Source organism: Lissotriton helveticus, chromosome 4_1 (assembly GCF_964261635.1).
Source record: "Lissotriton helveticus chromosome 4_1, aLisHel1.1, whole genome shotgun sequence".
NCBI lineage: Eukaryota > Metazoa > Chordata > Amphibia > Caudata > Salamandridae > Lissotriton > Lissotriton helveticus.
The window spans coordinates 309,048,040-309,063,059 of record NC_136063.1 but is presented as its reverse complement, the minus strand read 5'-3'; the positions used below and the strand labels follow the sequence as shown (position 1 = coordinate 309,063,059).

The following is a 15,020-nucleotide window of genomic DNA, read 5'->3' as shown; positions in this document are numbered from 1 at the left end:
TCTCTCGAGGCGTGAACCGGGAGCGCTGGTAGGACCAAGTGGTGTTTGGACACTAGGGGGTTAATTGTATAAGCACCACTTGAAGGGATGTTCCTGGTAACTAAAGGTTCAAAGTTCCGACCCTCACAGCACTCTGAGTGAAAAACTGCGTTTGTGTTTTTGTTTCCAGATGAAGGAATTTCAAGAACAACGCTGTAAGAGCTCGAAGTTGGTGCTGGCCACCAGAGATGGTCTCTTTCTGTGCAAACATATCTGGGGTTCTAGAGTGGAGTGCCTTTTTGGCTCTGCATGCCTCTTTGCAGAGATACTACCTGCCTCAATGGGGAGCCATATTGGTGTGGTATGAATTGGAGGGATTTGATCAAATTTTCTTCAGTCAGTTGCAGCTTCGCAGAAGCATGCAGCACCGCTTCAAGGGGGGCTAGACACAACTTGGGGAAGTCCTGTGAGAAGGTGATTTCAGTTCAGATTGAAGTGTAGAACTAGGGTAAGCAGGACGACCAACGAGTAGAGAAGCACCATAGACCAGATGAGAAAAGACAAGGGTGGAGAGAAGTATCTTGGTGGCGTGAAAGAAAGGAGAAAAATAGTCACATTATCTGGATATTGCAAAATTGATCATAACAGCTGTAAAAGACAGAGGCGATTTGATTGCAGAAATAGAGTGAGAAGCTGGGGATGTGGGTTGTGGGCAGGAGGAAAAAAGTAGAGAGAAGGGAGAGAATTAGGACACGAGGAAGAAGAGGATTTTGGCTTCAGAAGGAATGATGTGACGAGAACGGGAGATCATCAAGACACGACAAACTTACACAAAGCTATAAAAAGTCTAGTAAATGTTAAGAGTGAAAAAGTGAAAAGGGAATATAGATCTGAGGGTCGGTTGCAGAGAAGTGACAATGTCAGGAGAAGATAAAAGTTGTTAGAGGAGTATTGGTGGTGGAGAAAAGTAAGAGGCCAAGACAAACAGAGGTAATTTTGGCTCATAAATGTGTTTTTGCTAGAACGCAAACATTGTTTTTGTATACAACAGGATTTTATTATCCCCAAATACCTTAAGTAAAAGGTTCTCCACTGTACCAGATACCTGTTGGACATGCTCATCCCCAAATGCTGATTTGTTCCATATGTTATTTTCATGTACATTTGTGCAACATTTCTGGAAACGTGTATTGTTTCTAATTAATTCAATTTTTGGTACCAATGTTCCTTTTTCCTGTACTAATGTATTTTTAGGAAGTCTTTCACCTATTTGGAGCAACTCTACTTTCAATGTCAGAATTATTGATTTGTTAGTAGCGGTTGCTTTTCAGCAAATCACTCGAAATTGGAAGGACTTCACAAAAATGTCTTCTAAGGCTTGGTGGTATGCTATTTGCCATAACCACTGGTTAGATACCACAGGTTAGATACTTCCTTTGTTTATACTATACATATGGCTACAAAGCGTATCCAGTTACGGTTACCTGTTACATTGAACTTTGATGCAAGTGCTAAGCAATCCTCCTCCCTGCAGCCTTCTCAACAAGAAGTACTTAAACCTCCATGAACTCCCCAGATGTTCTTCAGTTTTCTACTTGAACACTCATTATATTATTTTTATCACTGTATTCCCATTGTTTCCACTCATTAATCCAATTAATACATATCTGTTGGAGTAACTATCGGATGTAATGACTTGTGATTAATTTTATATATTGTATATTGACACCCTTATTGTTTCAATAAAACTTTCTTGAACTTAAAAAAAATTGTTTTTGCGTCTAAATGTGTCCTCATGCTGCAGTTGATGTTACATCAAGGGGGATTTTGCACCTTTGTTTGATTTTACACTTAAATTAGTTTTTATACCAAAATATATTTTTTATTCCCTAAATTTCCTGCACAGGTGCCGTGGAATTTTGGGATTAAAAAACAGAGCACAGATTTAGAAGACTCACAGAAAGGCAGGATGCACAGAGAAACTGCACTAATAGTCTGTGTGCATTTGTATATGCCTATGTTTGCATTTATTAGCATAATAATGCCAGACCTATTGGCTTTGCTAACACGTTTACACACTTTGCTTAGGAAGTTACCACCACCTAAAATGTAGCAGAAAAAGACTGGACAAAAAGGGAAGTGAGAGCAGCTTTTGAGTGGTAGCTTTTCTGGTTGCTACAAAAACCAAATAAAGCTTGATGAATCGAATCGCGTGGTAGCGCTATGAGGCGCAGAACGCGAATTGGGCAGAAAGGGCTTCAGCCCCCCCCACCCATCGTGTGTGGCAGCCCAGCTGAGAAAGCTTCCCGAGCGCACACACACACAGCTGTACCCGAGTACTCCACAGGTCTTTAAAAGACCATTTACTTGCTAACGCGGACTTTTTGTTTTTTCACCTCTTTTTAGAGCCCCTGCATCTGTACTCTGACTATCACTAGAAGAATTAGCCCCTTCCCCCCAAACTTTTTTGGAGACCCCCCGCCACCCCACCGAAATGTGGCTCAAGTTGTGCCTCTGAGAGCTATAGCAATTATTACTGGTTGTGTCTGGCATAGTGCTATCTCCTGTATTAAATGACCATGACACTGTCTTCCTCTATCTCTGGTTTTGCACCATCTCCTTTGTGGGACTGTGCCAATGCTTGTTTTATTACTGCCTTCATACCTGGAGGTGCCTCTGAGAAGTAGTTCTGTGCATTTAACAGCTTAACATGATCAGCAGTCACATGCATCAAACACAAGCTGTCTGCCAATTTGTCCCTGGGCACTACACCTTGCAGGTATAGTTTGTCTATAACAAGGGGGCTTTCCGTGCTGGCACGTTGTGAGCTATTTCTCAATATGTCACATGGTGTAAAGCAGAGGTCTTCAAACTGTGGGGCGTGCCCCCCTGGGGGTCTGTGAATGGTTTCCAAGGGGGGCGCGAATACCTCTGCAAATGAAGATGGCCTGGAACTGTGGCCTTGTTCATTTGTCACATTTCCAGGCTGTCTTTATTTACATGCAGCCCTTTAAACTGGGACTATAAAAAGATATGGAGTGCCCTGAAGAGAGATCAACAAGTGTCAAGAAGTTAGCTAAAAAGAAAATAAGTAAATATTATAAGTATTTTGTAGTTAGCAAATACCGTCACTGCAGACGTCTCTGAGTCTGAAACCTGAGCAACACATAATTGAACCCTAGCTGACACTTTGGGGAACAGTGACCTTTGTACTGATAGTGCTGCCCAGTGTCAGCTTGTGGCAGAAAGCATGTGGATATATAAGTTATTGTTTTAACCTTGCATTACACACAGTCTAGTATAGGATGCTGCAAAATAATGCAGTGTTCGAGATAAAAGCACTTTTCTACAAAATATAGTTTTTAGTAATAAGTAATCACATTGCACCTAGTAGTGCAACATTTTTTATAAGTATCTTCATTAGTTCAGAACTCAGCTGATAACACCCCTATATTAACTCAAAAAAAATAAATCTTTGCCACAATGAAGCATTAAGCAGGGCCACAGGAATTATGTGGCAAGAGAGGACCAAATTATGCAGCTGTGTTAACTCAATTATGCAAAAAAAGGTAAATTAAGCGGCGTCATCCAACACATTTTATGGCCATTCTACTGCTCCGGAACACGTTGCCAGCCATTTTTAAGTAACTTTTGATTTGTTTGAACTAGAATCAAATGTTTTTGTTAAAATCTACAGAATATGCAGCAGATGATGGATTCTGTAGCAAATGCGGTAAACACATAACTATGGGGAAAACGCTGCTGCCTCAGAAACTCATAATTCCAGTGGCTCTGGATTTAAGTGACTCAATCAATTAATGGCTGGTAAGAGGATGTAGCTTACTGGCCAGAGTGGCAGACTTTGAAGCTGGATAACTAGATTGGAGTCTTGGCGGGAAGCTCAAGCATCCTGTGTTTCTAGGCAAATCACTTAATCGCCCTGTGCCTGAAAAAAAATGAACATGTCCATCTGTAATGCAACTGGTGCTCATGTAAAGCGATACCTTTGGGTCAGGTTTGCGCTATATAAAACTGCAAAAAAAAGGCTTGTTTCTGTTTTCAACTGTCTGCACGACCACCCCACCCTTGCTTTCAGGCAGATGCACCTCAAAGTCAGTATTAACTATTCTGGGGCAGTTGTTTTTGTAAAAGGTGAGTCCAGGGGTGGCAGGGAGGAAGTCAACAGGGTTCCATTCAGATGCAGAGCCCTGGTCCTCTCAACCCCAGGGCCTCAGAGTAATGGTCTGGGAAAAAGAGAAAACAAATGAGATTCCTATATATACTCAAAGAGATGGGCCAGAAGAGGAAGCACTGTGTGGGGCTTAGTTTTATGGTTACAAATGGCCAGAGACCGCTGCCTCAGAGAGATACCACAGGGAAGGGGACAATATAAGGGAGCCTTTTCTCATAGAATGAATATATATATATAACAGGGCCATCCATTAGAGCAGAAGGTAATGCTGTCAGCTGCGTAAGCGGCCACTGCTGCTTAGTTACGGCCTTCTTACCATGAAGTAGAGTTTCTTACCATGAAGTGGAGGGGGTGCCCCTTTTCCTTAGCATTAGAGCCCAGGTCACTCTTGCTTCTTTTTAACACAAATGGGCAGAAAGAATCATTGGTACTGCAAGAACAGTGGCACCAGGAACTAGAGGTATGAGGAGCCAACCAAACTTTAATAATGGCTGTTTACTATCCTTCCTTGCATTAGGACTACCCAGTGTTGATTTGGGCCTCAGAGCAATAGCCCATGAAGGAAAAAAATTACAGCAGTGGAGACACCTTTGTTTGGCCTCAAAGTGATGGCAGAGAAGGGTGTGTGACTAGATGTGAATCCATGTTTTTAACAATGGGTAGAGGAGACTGCCCTCTTTGCAAGGCAGAAGCTAACATTAGTGTAGCAGGTCCCGCAGCACTGTGGCCCAGGGGTCAGAGGGGTTCATTGCATCACAATTAGGACTGTCTCACTTTAAAAAGGAGCATCGGAGCTTATTTTCCTTTCTAACATTAGGACCGAGGGCACTATTGCAAAAAAAGGGTGACAACGTGGGAGCTTTTTTTTCTGAAAGGGAAAAGGGCCTGTTTCAAGGTTAGAGTGATTGTCTGGCACTGTTGCGAAGGGGTAAAAGAGACAGAGGAGATAGTCTGCTACTCAGGACTGAAGTTATCATTAGTGCAGAAAGTGTAGTTGCATTGGATTCCAGACGTGAGAGGGGCTCACACCTCAATTATGGGGAGGAGTATTTTTGGGTCAATAACTGTTTTTTTATTCATTTGCTGTTCTATGAGCCTCCTATTTAGGGACCAATTAAGCATCTGGCGGGACTCATGATGGCACTGCGGTAGTGGTCTCCTGAGCGCCCTATTACGATTAGAGCGGTCAGACTGCCATTGCCCCGCCACAGCCACCGGGGAACTGCCATTCCCTGGCAGTGGTGCAGTGGTTAGGAGGCATCAATATACTAGCAGTCCCGCCGAATTTATCAAGAGTTTCCGCTCTGCCATGGTTTTAATGGCGGTTCTACCTCCATGAAAACCCTGGTGGAGAGGTAACAGAGGGCTCGACAGGGCCCTCCTCGTGCCTCTGCGCCCTTGGGTGCATGCACGGGGTCACAACATGTGCCCCCTGTATCCTTGTTCTGCACAGCATGAACTTTTCATCCCATGCCGTGCAGGAACTGTTTTTGGCATTCCTATTGCGGTACCATCAGGGCACGGCCGTTGGAACATCAAAATAAAAGCTCACCAGGTACGAGTTACACTTGTGATCTCTTGGGCGGCCAGACCTCGACGGTGCGGCAGCGGGACGGACCCGGTGCCGCACCGGCAAACGTCACAATCAGGCTCATAAGTGTGGTTCATGAGCAATAGTAAAAGTACTCCTGAAATAATCTTATGAGCCATGCACCCTGCGCTCGGCCTTTTCCCTCCCGCTCACCCAATCATTGCCGTAAAGTTTTGGAGGGGGGCCTGACTTTAAAAAAAAATTCTTAGGGGGGGCTCGGAGCAAAAAAGTTTGAAGACCTCTGGTGTAAAGGAAAGTCAACCCTAGCGGAGTCGGGACCAGTCTGTCAATCTAGTTTATCTCCTTTCCTGGCTCTATCTGTCAGGAGGTCGTGTGCAGCCCTTGTGCATAACTGTCAACTGGCACAGGGCAACGCGGGGTTTCAGCTGATAATACAAAGCATTCTGGGACAGGCCGGCCCGTGTGTGCAAAGGAAACTGAAACTTGAGCTACGAAAAGAGGATTGACTGAGAGACACTTCTCAGACACGAGTTGGTCGACAGCTGTGAATGTGAACACAACTTAGGTGGAAATGTGCCTAGCGGCCTCCGTGCGGATGCTGGTTTCATCATCTGACTCGTAATCCTGGCTTCTCCGCTGAAGCAAAACTGTGTGATCCTGGACAAATCCAGTTATCTTTCTTACTTCATTTCAGTACCCCTGCACTTAGCTGCAAATATTGGGAATCATAAGAAGAAAAATTGAAAACGGGAGAGAGAACGAGAGACCGCGAGAGCATATATTACTTGGCAGGCACGGATTTGGAATAATTATGGCAACATAGAAAACAAATAAAGTTCGAGTTACACACGCCACTTCACCCACACACCGTTAGGACCTTTCTCATCTCCCCATAAAAAAAAAATCCTATACTACTCCTGCCAATTTCAGATCGTTGTCAGGTGTAACCCAAACTTTTCTCCAGCATGAAATTACATTCCAGGGCTTTTGTGTTTTCTGTTACAATCAATTAGAGTGGGACTCCAAATCCCAGCATGCCAGACGCTGTTGGTTAACATTCCAGGACCGGCTGCCCGACGTCGCACATGGCAAGCGGCCACTTGACAGCTAATCAAGGAAAAGGTCAAGTCGATAACAGCCAAGTCAAAGCCGGGTCGTTCGGCTACCTGTAATGTGTAATGCAGCCTTAAGAACGTCCGCTAATGGGTTTCAGCGCCTCGCAATGGGGCACGAGGCGCTACAGCGATACAGTTACATTGCAATGCCTTCACATTTCGTTTCCAATGTGTTCCCACGTGTCCCCACACCAGCAGCGCAGCCCTGCCTTTCAGCACCACCTCCTTGCCCGCCTCTTCAGCGCCTTGCATTGGGGCACGAGGCGCTACATCGATACAGTTACATTGCAATGCCTCCACATTTCGTTTCCAATGTGTTCCCACGTGTACCCATCCCAGCAGCGCAGCCCTACCTTTCCGCATCACCTCCTTGAGCTCCTTGCAATGGGGCACGAGGCGCTACATTAATACAGTTCTATATCACAAGGCCATGACATGCCTTTTCCGAGGTGTTTCCATGACCCACACCAACAGAGGAGCCCTACCTTCCAGCATCACCTCCTTGCCCGCCCTCTTGAGCGCCTGCACCGCCTCGTCGTGCGTGGCGTCCCGCAGGTCGGCCCCGTTGACGGCCAGGATGGCGTCCCCCACGTACAGCGCCTGGGTCTGGTCGGCCGCCAGCCCCTTGAAGATCTTGCTGATGAGGATGGGCATCTTGTTCTCCTTGCCCCCCTTGATGCTGATGCCCAGCCCGCCCATCTCCTGCTTCAGCACCTGGATGCTGCGCTTCTTGTTGGCGATGGCCTCGGGCACTTGCTCGGGCAGGTCGCTGTGCGCCGTCCGGGCCCCCGGGGGGCTGTGGCCGAGGTCGCCGTCCGGGGCGTTCCGGTAGGAGCCGTTCGTGATCCCATTGAAGCTGATGCTGCTCTCCCCGCGGTCCTCGCAGCTCAGGGTCAGCGCCTCCTCGCTTAAGTTGGCCAAAACTTTGTGCCAGCGCTCCCGGATCTGCACCTCGAGCAGGCCGCTGCGCTGCACCCTGCCCGTGCCCCCCGCCGCTGCCGCCACCGCCATCTCTGCAGCATGCTCAGCACGCCATGCCAGGGCGCAGGACTTTACTCCGGCGGCGCGCAGAGAGGGAGTACTTTTCGAGCCAAGTATTCGCTTTCTCTGGGCTGATGCCTGCGGGGTGGAGCGAAGCCGCGAAACCTGAGAAGCGCCGAGCAAACAGAGCGGCAAACAAGGCGCCGGATCCGCCGCCGGGCGCGGGCACGGGCGGCTCACCTGCGGCGGGGGCCCAGGGTCACACGCAGCGCCAGCCGGAGGGATGGCCGCGCCGAGGATTGAGCATTGTTTAGTGGCCAAACCGAAGTCTGAACTCCCAGCCCGGACAGTGCTCGCACTTCGATACAGTGGAACTTAACTCTAAACCAGGGCAGCGGGCGCCCTCTATTGGCAGAAGTGTAATGTTTGTTGCACTTTCTCCTGTTTCCACATTCCGGTCTCGGTTCACAAGTGACCAGCAGCCAGGTGACATTCTTCACACAGTTAACAAGCGGTCACATGTCCAGTCATCTCGGACTTCCAGCCACGCTGGGACGTGTCGCTCCAGCTTAGATTTTTTGGGGTTTAAAAATGTTCGAATGCCAGAATGCAAAGTAATGTTTCCAACATGCCAGGACCGGCGCAGGTTAGAGTGGCGTGGGCTGTTGGCAGGTATGAAAGCCCAAACGCGCGATATCTTTCAGTTTTATAGAAAGAGCGCTTTCAAAGTGGAAAAGACTCTCGAGTTTTTCTTAGAGTACTCCGTGCTTTAAATGGACAGGTACTGCCAGGCACTGAGTGTCTGCGCTCGTTTAATTTGAAAGGGAGAGCACCTGCGCCTTTCAGCAGGGGTGCAATCAATGCTTTTAATGGATGAGTTACGGCACTTCTCAGTAGCAAGCAGGTAATCTGGGGAGAGTGCATACGCTTTTCTATTTAACGCACTGAGATCACCGTTCGTGGTTATTGTCCAACCGAGGTATATAGATCATTTATGATTTAAGGACCCCCGCGACCGTTTCACTCATAAAAAACTAGAATTTATCGCTTGCTAAGTTTTTTTTACATCACATTGTTATCAACTTTAGAGTAGCGTGTTAGTACTCAATTTGAGCAGAATCTGAAGTGCTAACAGCGCCTGCATATTTAAAGTAGAAGCCCACGGCTGGTATTACCGCATATGCAGGGCTTTAAGAGGGATGGGAAAAACAGGAGTGTGTGTGTTTGTGGGGACGGGGCGGGGGGTTATTGCGGTAGTCTCTCAAAGGGGCGTGGCCGATGTGATAGAGGGCGTGGCTTAAAGATAAGCTAAATATCTGTGTTTAGCATAGTGTCACACGACTGATAATCTGCTGCCAGATATATAACACAACAAGTAACTTTAAATCTACAGCCGGGACTATTGGCTTTGCCACTGGTTGTTAGTTGCATAAGATAAACAAGCAACGACCAATGCTTAAGTTATATAGAATATTGAAAATGCGTCAGTTTAAAAGGATGAGACTGTGAAAGAACGAGTCTCTTTGAAGTTACATCAAAGGCAGTGGTAAGTATTATCGCTCTTTTATAAATGGTTTACCATACACGTTAGCGGTGCCCTTACAGTAATACTCAAACACAATTCATTTGATCAAATCCCCATATGAGCTAACAGTGTTCCTGCAATGTGATATTCTTTACATATTTAGCACCAAACAAGAGGAGCTAGAGAGCCTACATGGTGGTTTTTAATCAACTTTCCATTTCTCTGCCTCTTTCTTCGCTCCTAGTGGATCGCACTGATTTTAAAATCATGAGTTTAGCCACCCCACACACCCTCCAAAAATCGTGCTGGGAGTTAAAATTCCCTTTTGGACATATTTAACTTTCCCATAAGTCCATAAAGAATGGCGGATAAAATACACCCCCATTACATGGGTAGTTATTCCATTTGAGGGCTGCGTGTGATCTTTCACCACCCACATATGTGGCACAAAGTGATATATCTGCCAAGAGCACAGCTGTGCTGTGCCTGGGCTGCAGTCTAAATCCAGTGCAGTAGTACCTAGCAGAGAAAATTGCATTTGCCATGTAGAAAGGTCTACTTTTATGTAAACATTACCCCCTAAAGTGAGCCTTGTTTAGTTCAGAGGGCTGGGTGCTACTATATATAATATTAGTGCACACTACATATTGAGTTTAGTGTGCCCTCACAGAAAAATAAAACCCAAAAGTTGTGTAGGCTGTTCTGGACTTTTCCATGAACAGGCTGAGTTGTGCTCAAACTATTTATTCTATATCTCCTGCTGGGGAAAATGCTAGAAAAAGAATTCAAAGTTATTTTCCACATACTTTTTAAAATCTGATTCAATCGTGGAATAATATTTTTGATAACAATGAGGGGAAGATAACTTTATAAATATGTACTTTAGGCTGCCATAGCCGATCAGCACTAAACCAAGTTCTGTCACTCATCAAGCCTCCGGAGTTTGAATACACATCCTTGGCTGGGAGTGTTAAAGAATGACTCAGAAAACAATAGTCTACTACTCAACACAGGAAAATCAGGGCAATGTTAATTACTGGCAACTAAGCAGTGATTAGCCTTCTGGGAGGCGTACAGGACAGCTAGCAAAACAAATGGCTGCTTTAACCCCTTGGGCGCGGCCGCGATTCTGCGCCTGTGCAGCACATTCCAATTGCGGGTGCAGTCATGACGGCCGGGAGCCGTCATCAGCACAAGAGCACTGTGTGCCATGACGGCTCCCGGCCGTCATCAGCATGGAAGGGGTTGACACTTCTTTCTTTCAGTTGGATGTGCCAAAGAGGGCTTCTGCTATTCATCCTCTGCATCCTCTTAGCCAGCCTGGCTCACATCACAGTTGGGAAAATAACCCATTTTCACCTGGTCAAGTGGGAGGAGAGCTGATAAAAAATAAAGGAATGGCTAAGGAGATGAAGGGAGGCCTGCCTGGTAGCATTGAAGCAGGGGCTACTGGGTAATTTTACAGTAGGGCGAAGAGGAAATGCTACCAAAGGAGCTGGGCATTGGGAAATAAAGCAGCTAGGAACAGAGAGGGAAAAATCTCCAATCGCTGGCGGGTATACAGGATAAAACCGGCATCTAACAGCTGATTAGTTAGTGTATTCCTGAACCTGGAAAGACTACAACTGGAGAGGAAGGCCCTGCAGGAAGAGAGAAGGTTCCTAACATCTACTGGAAGAAGAGGACTCGAGGACCCCTGACTTCTGATGGCACCCATGGACTAGTCAAGCGTTTGGCCTCTTGTTTTCCTGCTTAAAGGACCTAAAAAGCAGAATGACTCCTGACTCCAAGAGAGCTCAGACCGCACACAGAGAACTGTACCATGTAGGAGACCTGTCTGGAGGGAGACCTAGCACCCAAAAGCCACCCTTGAGGAGCCCTAAGCAACTTTCCTAGCAGTTGGAGAAAAGTGTGATTTACTCATTGTTCCTCCTCCGGAGAACCGGGACAAGGTTCTGAGACTTGCCCAGGGAGGTCATACCAAAGTTAAACAAGAAAACCAGGTTCTTACAGCTTAGGGATTTGTGCTGCACGACCCTTTAGCTTTGGACCTTGCCCCGCTGAAGCCTTTTCACTTTCTTTTAAGGTACTAAGGACGTGATTTATATCTTGGTGAACGGGTAACTCCGTCACAGTGGTCTCAGATATCCGGTCTGCTGCAATATCAATCCCATTATACCCTATGGGATTTATTTTTTGGCTGACAGGATATTTGTCACAGTTGTGATGGAGTAACCTGTCACTGGGATTTAAAGCAGACCCTAAGTCTGAAGGAAAAATCAATGACAGGGATGAGGCACTCGGTGCATCTGACTCCTACTTCGTCACAGTTGCCCGGAATTGGTGCATAAGACAACCTTTTTTTTAACTTGTGCTTTACTTGTTATCTATTTTTCTAATTTGGTTTCAGAATGTCATTGTGTTCTTTACTTTGAAGTTATTACTACTTAACCCCTTCGATGCTGATGACGGAGCGGTTCCATCATCAACATCGGTTGGGCTGTGCTGATGACGGAACCGCTCCGTCATCGGCACAGCCCTCGGGGGGAGCGCTGGCCCCCCCCCCCGGGGCATCGATCGTCGTGCCTTTAGCAGGGGTGGCAGCAGAAGACTTTCCGCTGTCACACCCGGGCCCCCCCATGCTTCCTGGTGACATCAGCACGCACATCGCGCCCCAACATCATCAGGAAGCGCTGGATGCGCTGGAAGCCATTTCTTTCCAGCGCGTCCAGGCAGAGGAGGTGAGTTTGTGCCTCCGGTGGGGCTGGGGGGCCGTTTCTCGGTGCCTTGAGGCATCGGGGGGAGGAAACACTGTTTCCTCTCCCTTGATGTCCCAATGCAGGGCATTCCTGGTGCAGGATCGTGCACAGCGTCGCAATCCTACACCAGGAATGCCACCACTAGACACCAGGGATGTCTTTTTTTATAAAAAGGAAGCTACCCCTTGGGCAAGGGTCGCTTCCTCGGGGGCATACATCAATTCAGACTTTTCTGCCCCCCCCTGGGGGCAGATCAGGTGTTTTTTTCCCGATCCTGGGCCCAGGGGGGGGGCAGAAAAGCCCACTAGACACCAGGGTTTGTTTATTTTTGGTAAAGGAAGCGACCCCTTGGGCAAGGGTCGCTTCCTGGAGGCAAATTAATTATTTTAGACTTTTCTGCCCCCCCTGGGGCAGATCGGCCGTTTTATTGGCCAATTCTGGACCCAGGGGGGTAGAAAAGCCCACTAGACACCAGGGTTTGTTTATTTTTTGTAAAGGAAGCGACCCCTTGGGTAAGGGTCGCTTCCAGGGGGCAATGTAAATGTTTTAGACTTTCTGCCCCCCCTGGGGGCAGATCAGCTGTTTTTTCCCGATTCTGGACCCAGGGGGGGGGGGGGGGTAGAAAAGCCCACTAGACACCAGGGATTTTGTTGCTTTTCAAAATGGAAGTGACCCCTTGGCCAAGGGTCGCTTCCTTGGGCCCATAGTTTTTATTGAATGTATTCTGCTCTGGGGGCAGATCAGTGTTTTAATTTGGCCTTTCTGCCCTCAGGAGGGAGCAAAAAACACCACTAGACACCAGGGAAATCTTTTTTTTAAAAATGGAAGCGACCCCTTGGGCAAGGGTTGCTTCCAGGGGGTCCAAATTTAAAAAGATTTATATTCTGTCCCCCATGGAGACAGACATCCCATTTGTGACATACCCTGTGACATAGCCTGTTGCAATGTGTATTGTTTTTTTCTTGTAAAGTGTAATGTTTTATTTTCTTTTTAGACTGTTGCAGTGTGCGGTTTCGTTACTGGTGGTTCTGCTGTTGGTGTAGTTGCATGTGTTTGGTAAGAGACCTTTTTTGTACAATTTTAATGTACATTTTTTTTGCAAAGTGTGTAGTAATACGAGTATGTTTGGTTTCTGTTTTTTGTGATTGTGAAACATGTTTTGCATTTGTGCTTGATGTGTATTTTGCTTTCTGTAGATTTAATTTTTTTTCTTCTTTCTAGTGGGATATCGTTGACTATTTGCTGTGTCTTTGCAGAGTAGGTGCTGGTGAGTGTGGCTGTATTTTGTAAGTGAATTGTATAGTTTTTCGGTATATAGATCTTTGTGATAGAGGCTTAATTTTTTTTACCTACTTTGCACAGTGTTGGTTGTTGAGTTGTTTGTGCAGTCTCCTTATATACGGATAATGGCTAGCCGCCGGATTACTGCTCAGCAAGTTGTTGGAATGCTTTTTGATTCTTCCTCTGACCATGGTGCAGAGACTGACTCTGATTCTGAGGCAGAGGTGGGTGGTGAAGATTCTGGTAGTGAGTTTTCTCTCCACATAGCATCGTCAGATGATGAAGATACTCTGAGTGCTGATGAAGCTACTTTTGATGTGGATGAAGTGCCTGTGTTAGAGGAGGACATTGCTGTGCCGATAGTGCGGCAAGAGGCATCTGGGGTGCAGCCTGGGGCTGCTAGACTTCACGTTGGTATAGTGAGACAAGAGGCAGCTGGGCGGCAGCCTGGGGCTGCAAGACTTCCTGTTGGTACAGTGAATCAAGAGGTAGCTGGGCTGCAGCAGGTCTTCCAGTTGAAAGTTCTGACCTCTGGGTTGCCCCAGGCATGGTGCAGCCAGCATTGCCAGACTTTACTGGTGTTCCAGGGTGTAGGGTGAACACTGAAAACTTTTTGCCAATTGATTTTTATAATTGTTTATGGATGATGTGTTTTTGGCAGAGATTGTTGAGCAGACTAATTTGTATGCAGAACAGTTTTTGAGGGAGAACAGTGCCAGCCTTAAGCCCCACGCTAGAGCTACCCGGTGGACTCCCACACATTTGGAAGAGATGAAAAAGTTTTTGGGTTTAACTTTTTTGATGGGCTTGCTTAGGAAACCATCAATGGCTTCATATTGGTCTACTAGTCCCTTGATGGCAACTGCTATATTTCCGGAAGTCATGAGTCATGATAGGTATTTGCTTCTGCTTCGGATGATGCATTTTGTTGATAATGGTTTAGCTTTGCCACAAGATCACTCTGATTGTGACCGTCTTTTCAAGATTCGGCCTGTCATTGATCACTTTGTTGATCGATTTCCTGAGATATTTGATCCTGGGAAAGAAATTGCAGTGGATGAGTCTTTGGTGTTGTTCAAGGGTCGCTTGGTATTTAGGCAATACATTCCTAGTAAGAGGGCACGCTATGGAATTAAGCTTTATATGCTGTGTGACTGTCGGACTGGATATGTCTCTAATTTCAGGGTGTACACTGGTAAGGAATCCAGCATTACTTCTACACTGGTGTGCGGTTGTTCAGGGAATTGGCAAAAGTGGACACTGTTGCTTGTGGCACAATCCGCTCTAACCGTAAAGGTTTCCCAAAATAACTTGTTTGTCAAAAGCTTGCTCGGGGACAGTGCAGTGCATTGCGTTGTGAGGAGCTTCTAGCTGTGAAGTTTTCAGACAGGAGAGATGTCTACATGTTGACTTCCATACATGATGAAAGCACTGAACCGGTGACTGTTTGGGGTCAGGTTGCTGAAGCGCGCAAACCTGTGTGCATTTTAGACTATAATAGGCACATGGGTGGTGTTGACAGAATAGATCAGAGGTTAGAACCTTATGCTGCTCTTCGTAAGGCTTACATTTGGTACAAGAAGTTGGCTATCCATCTTTTCCACTTGGCAACCTTTAATGCTTTTTTTGTGTTCCA

General features: G+C 46.5%; 1 protein-coding gene across 1 annotated transcript in view; it reads right to left on the bottom strand.

Moving 5' to 3' along the window:
- SNTB1 (syntrophin beta 1) overlaps positions 1–8,199 on the bottom strand; it is a 625,304-nt gene extending 617,105 nt beyond the window's left edge. Inside the window, exon 1 of the mRNA XM_078686832.1 lies at positions 7,324–8,199. Within this exon, the coding sequence (XP_078542958.1) occupies positions 7,324–7,849 (526 nt within the window). The 5' untranslated portion in view covers positions 7,850–8,199. The remainder of the gene's footprint in view (positions 1–7,323) is intronic.
- Positions 8,200–15,020: the final 6,821 nt, after the last annotated feature.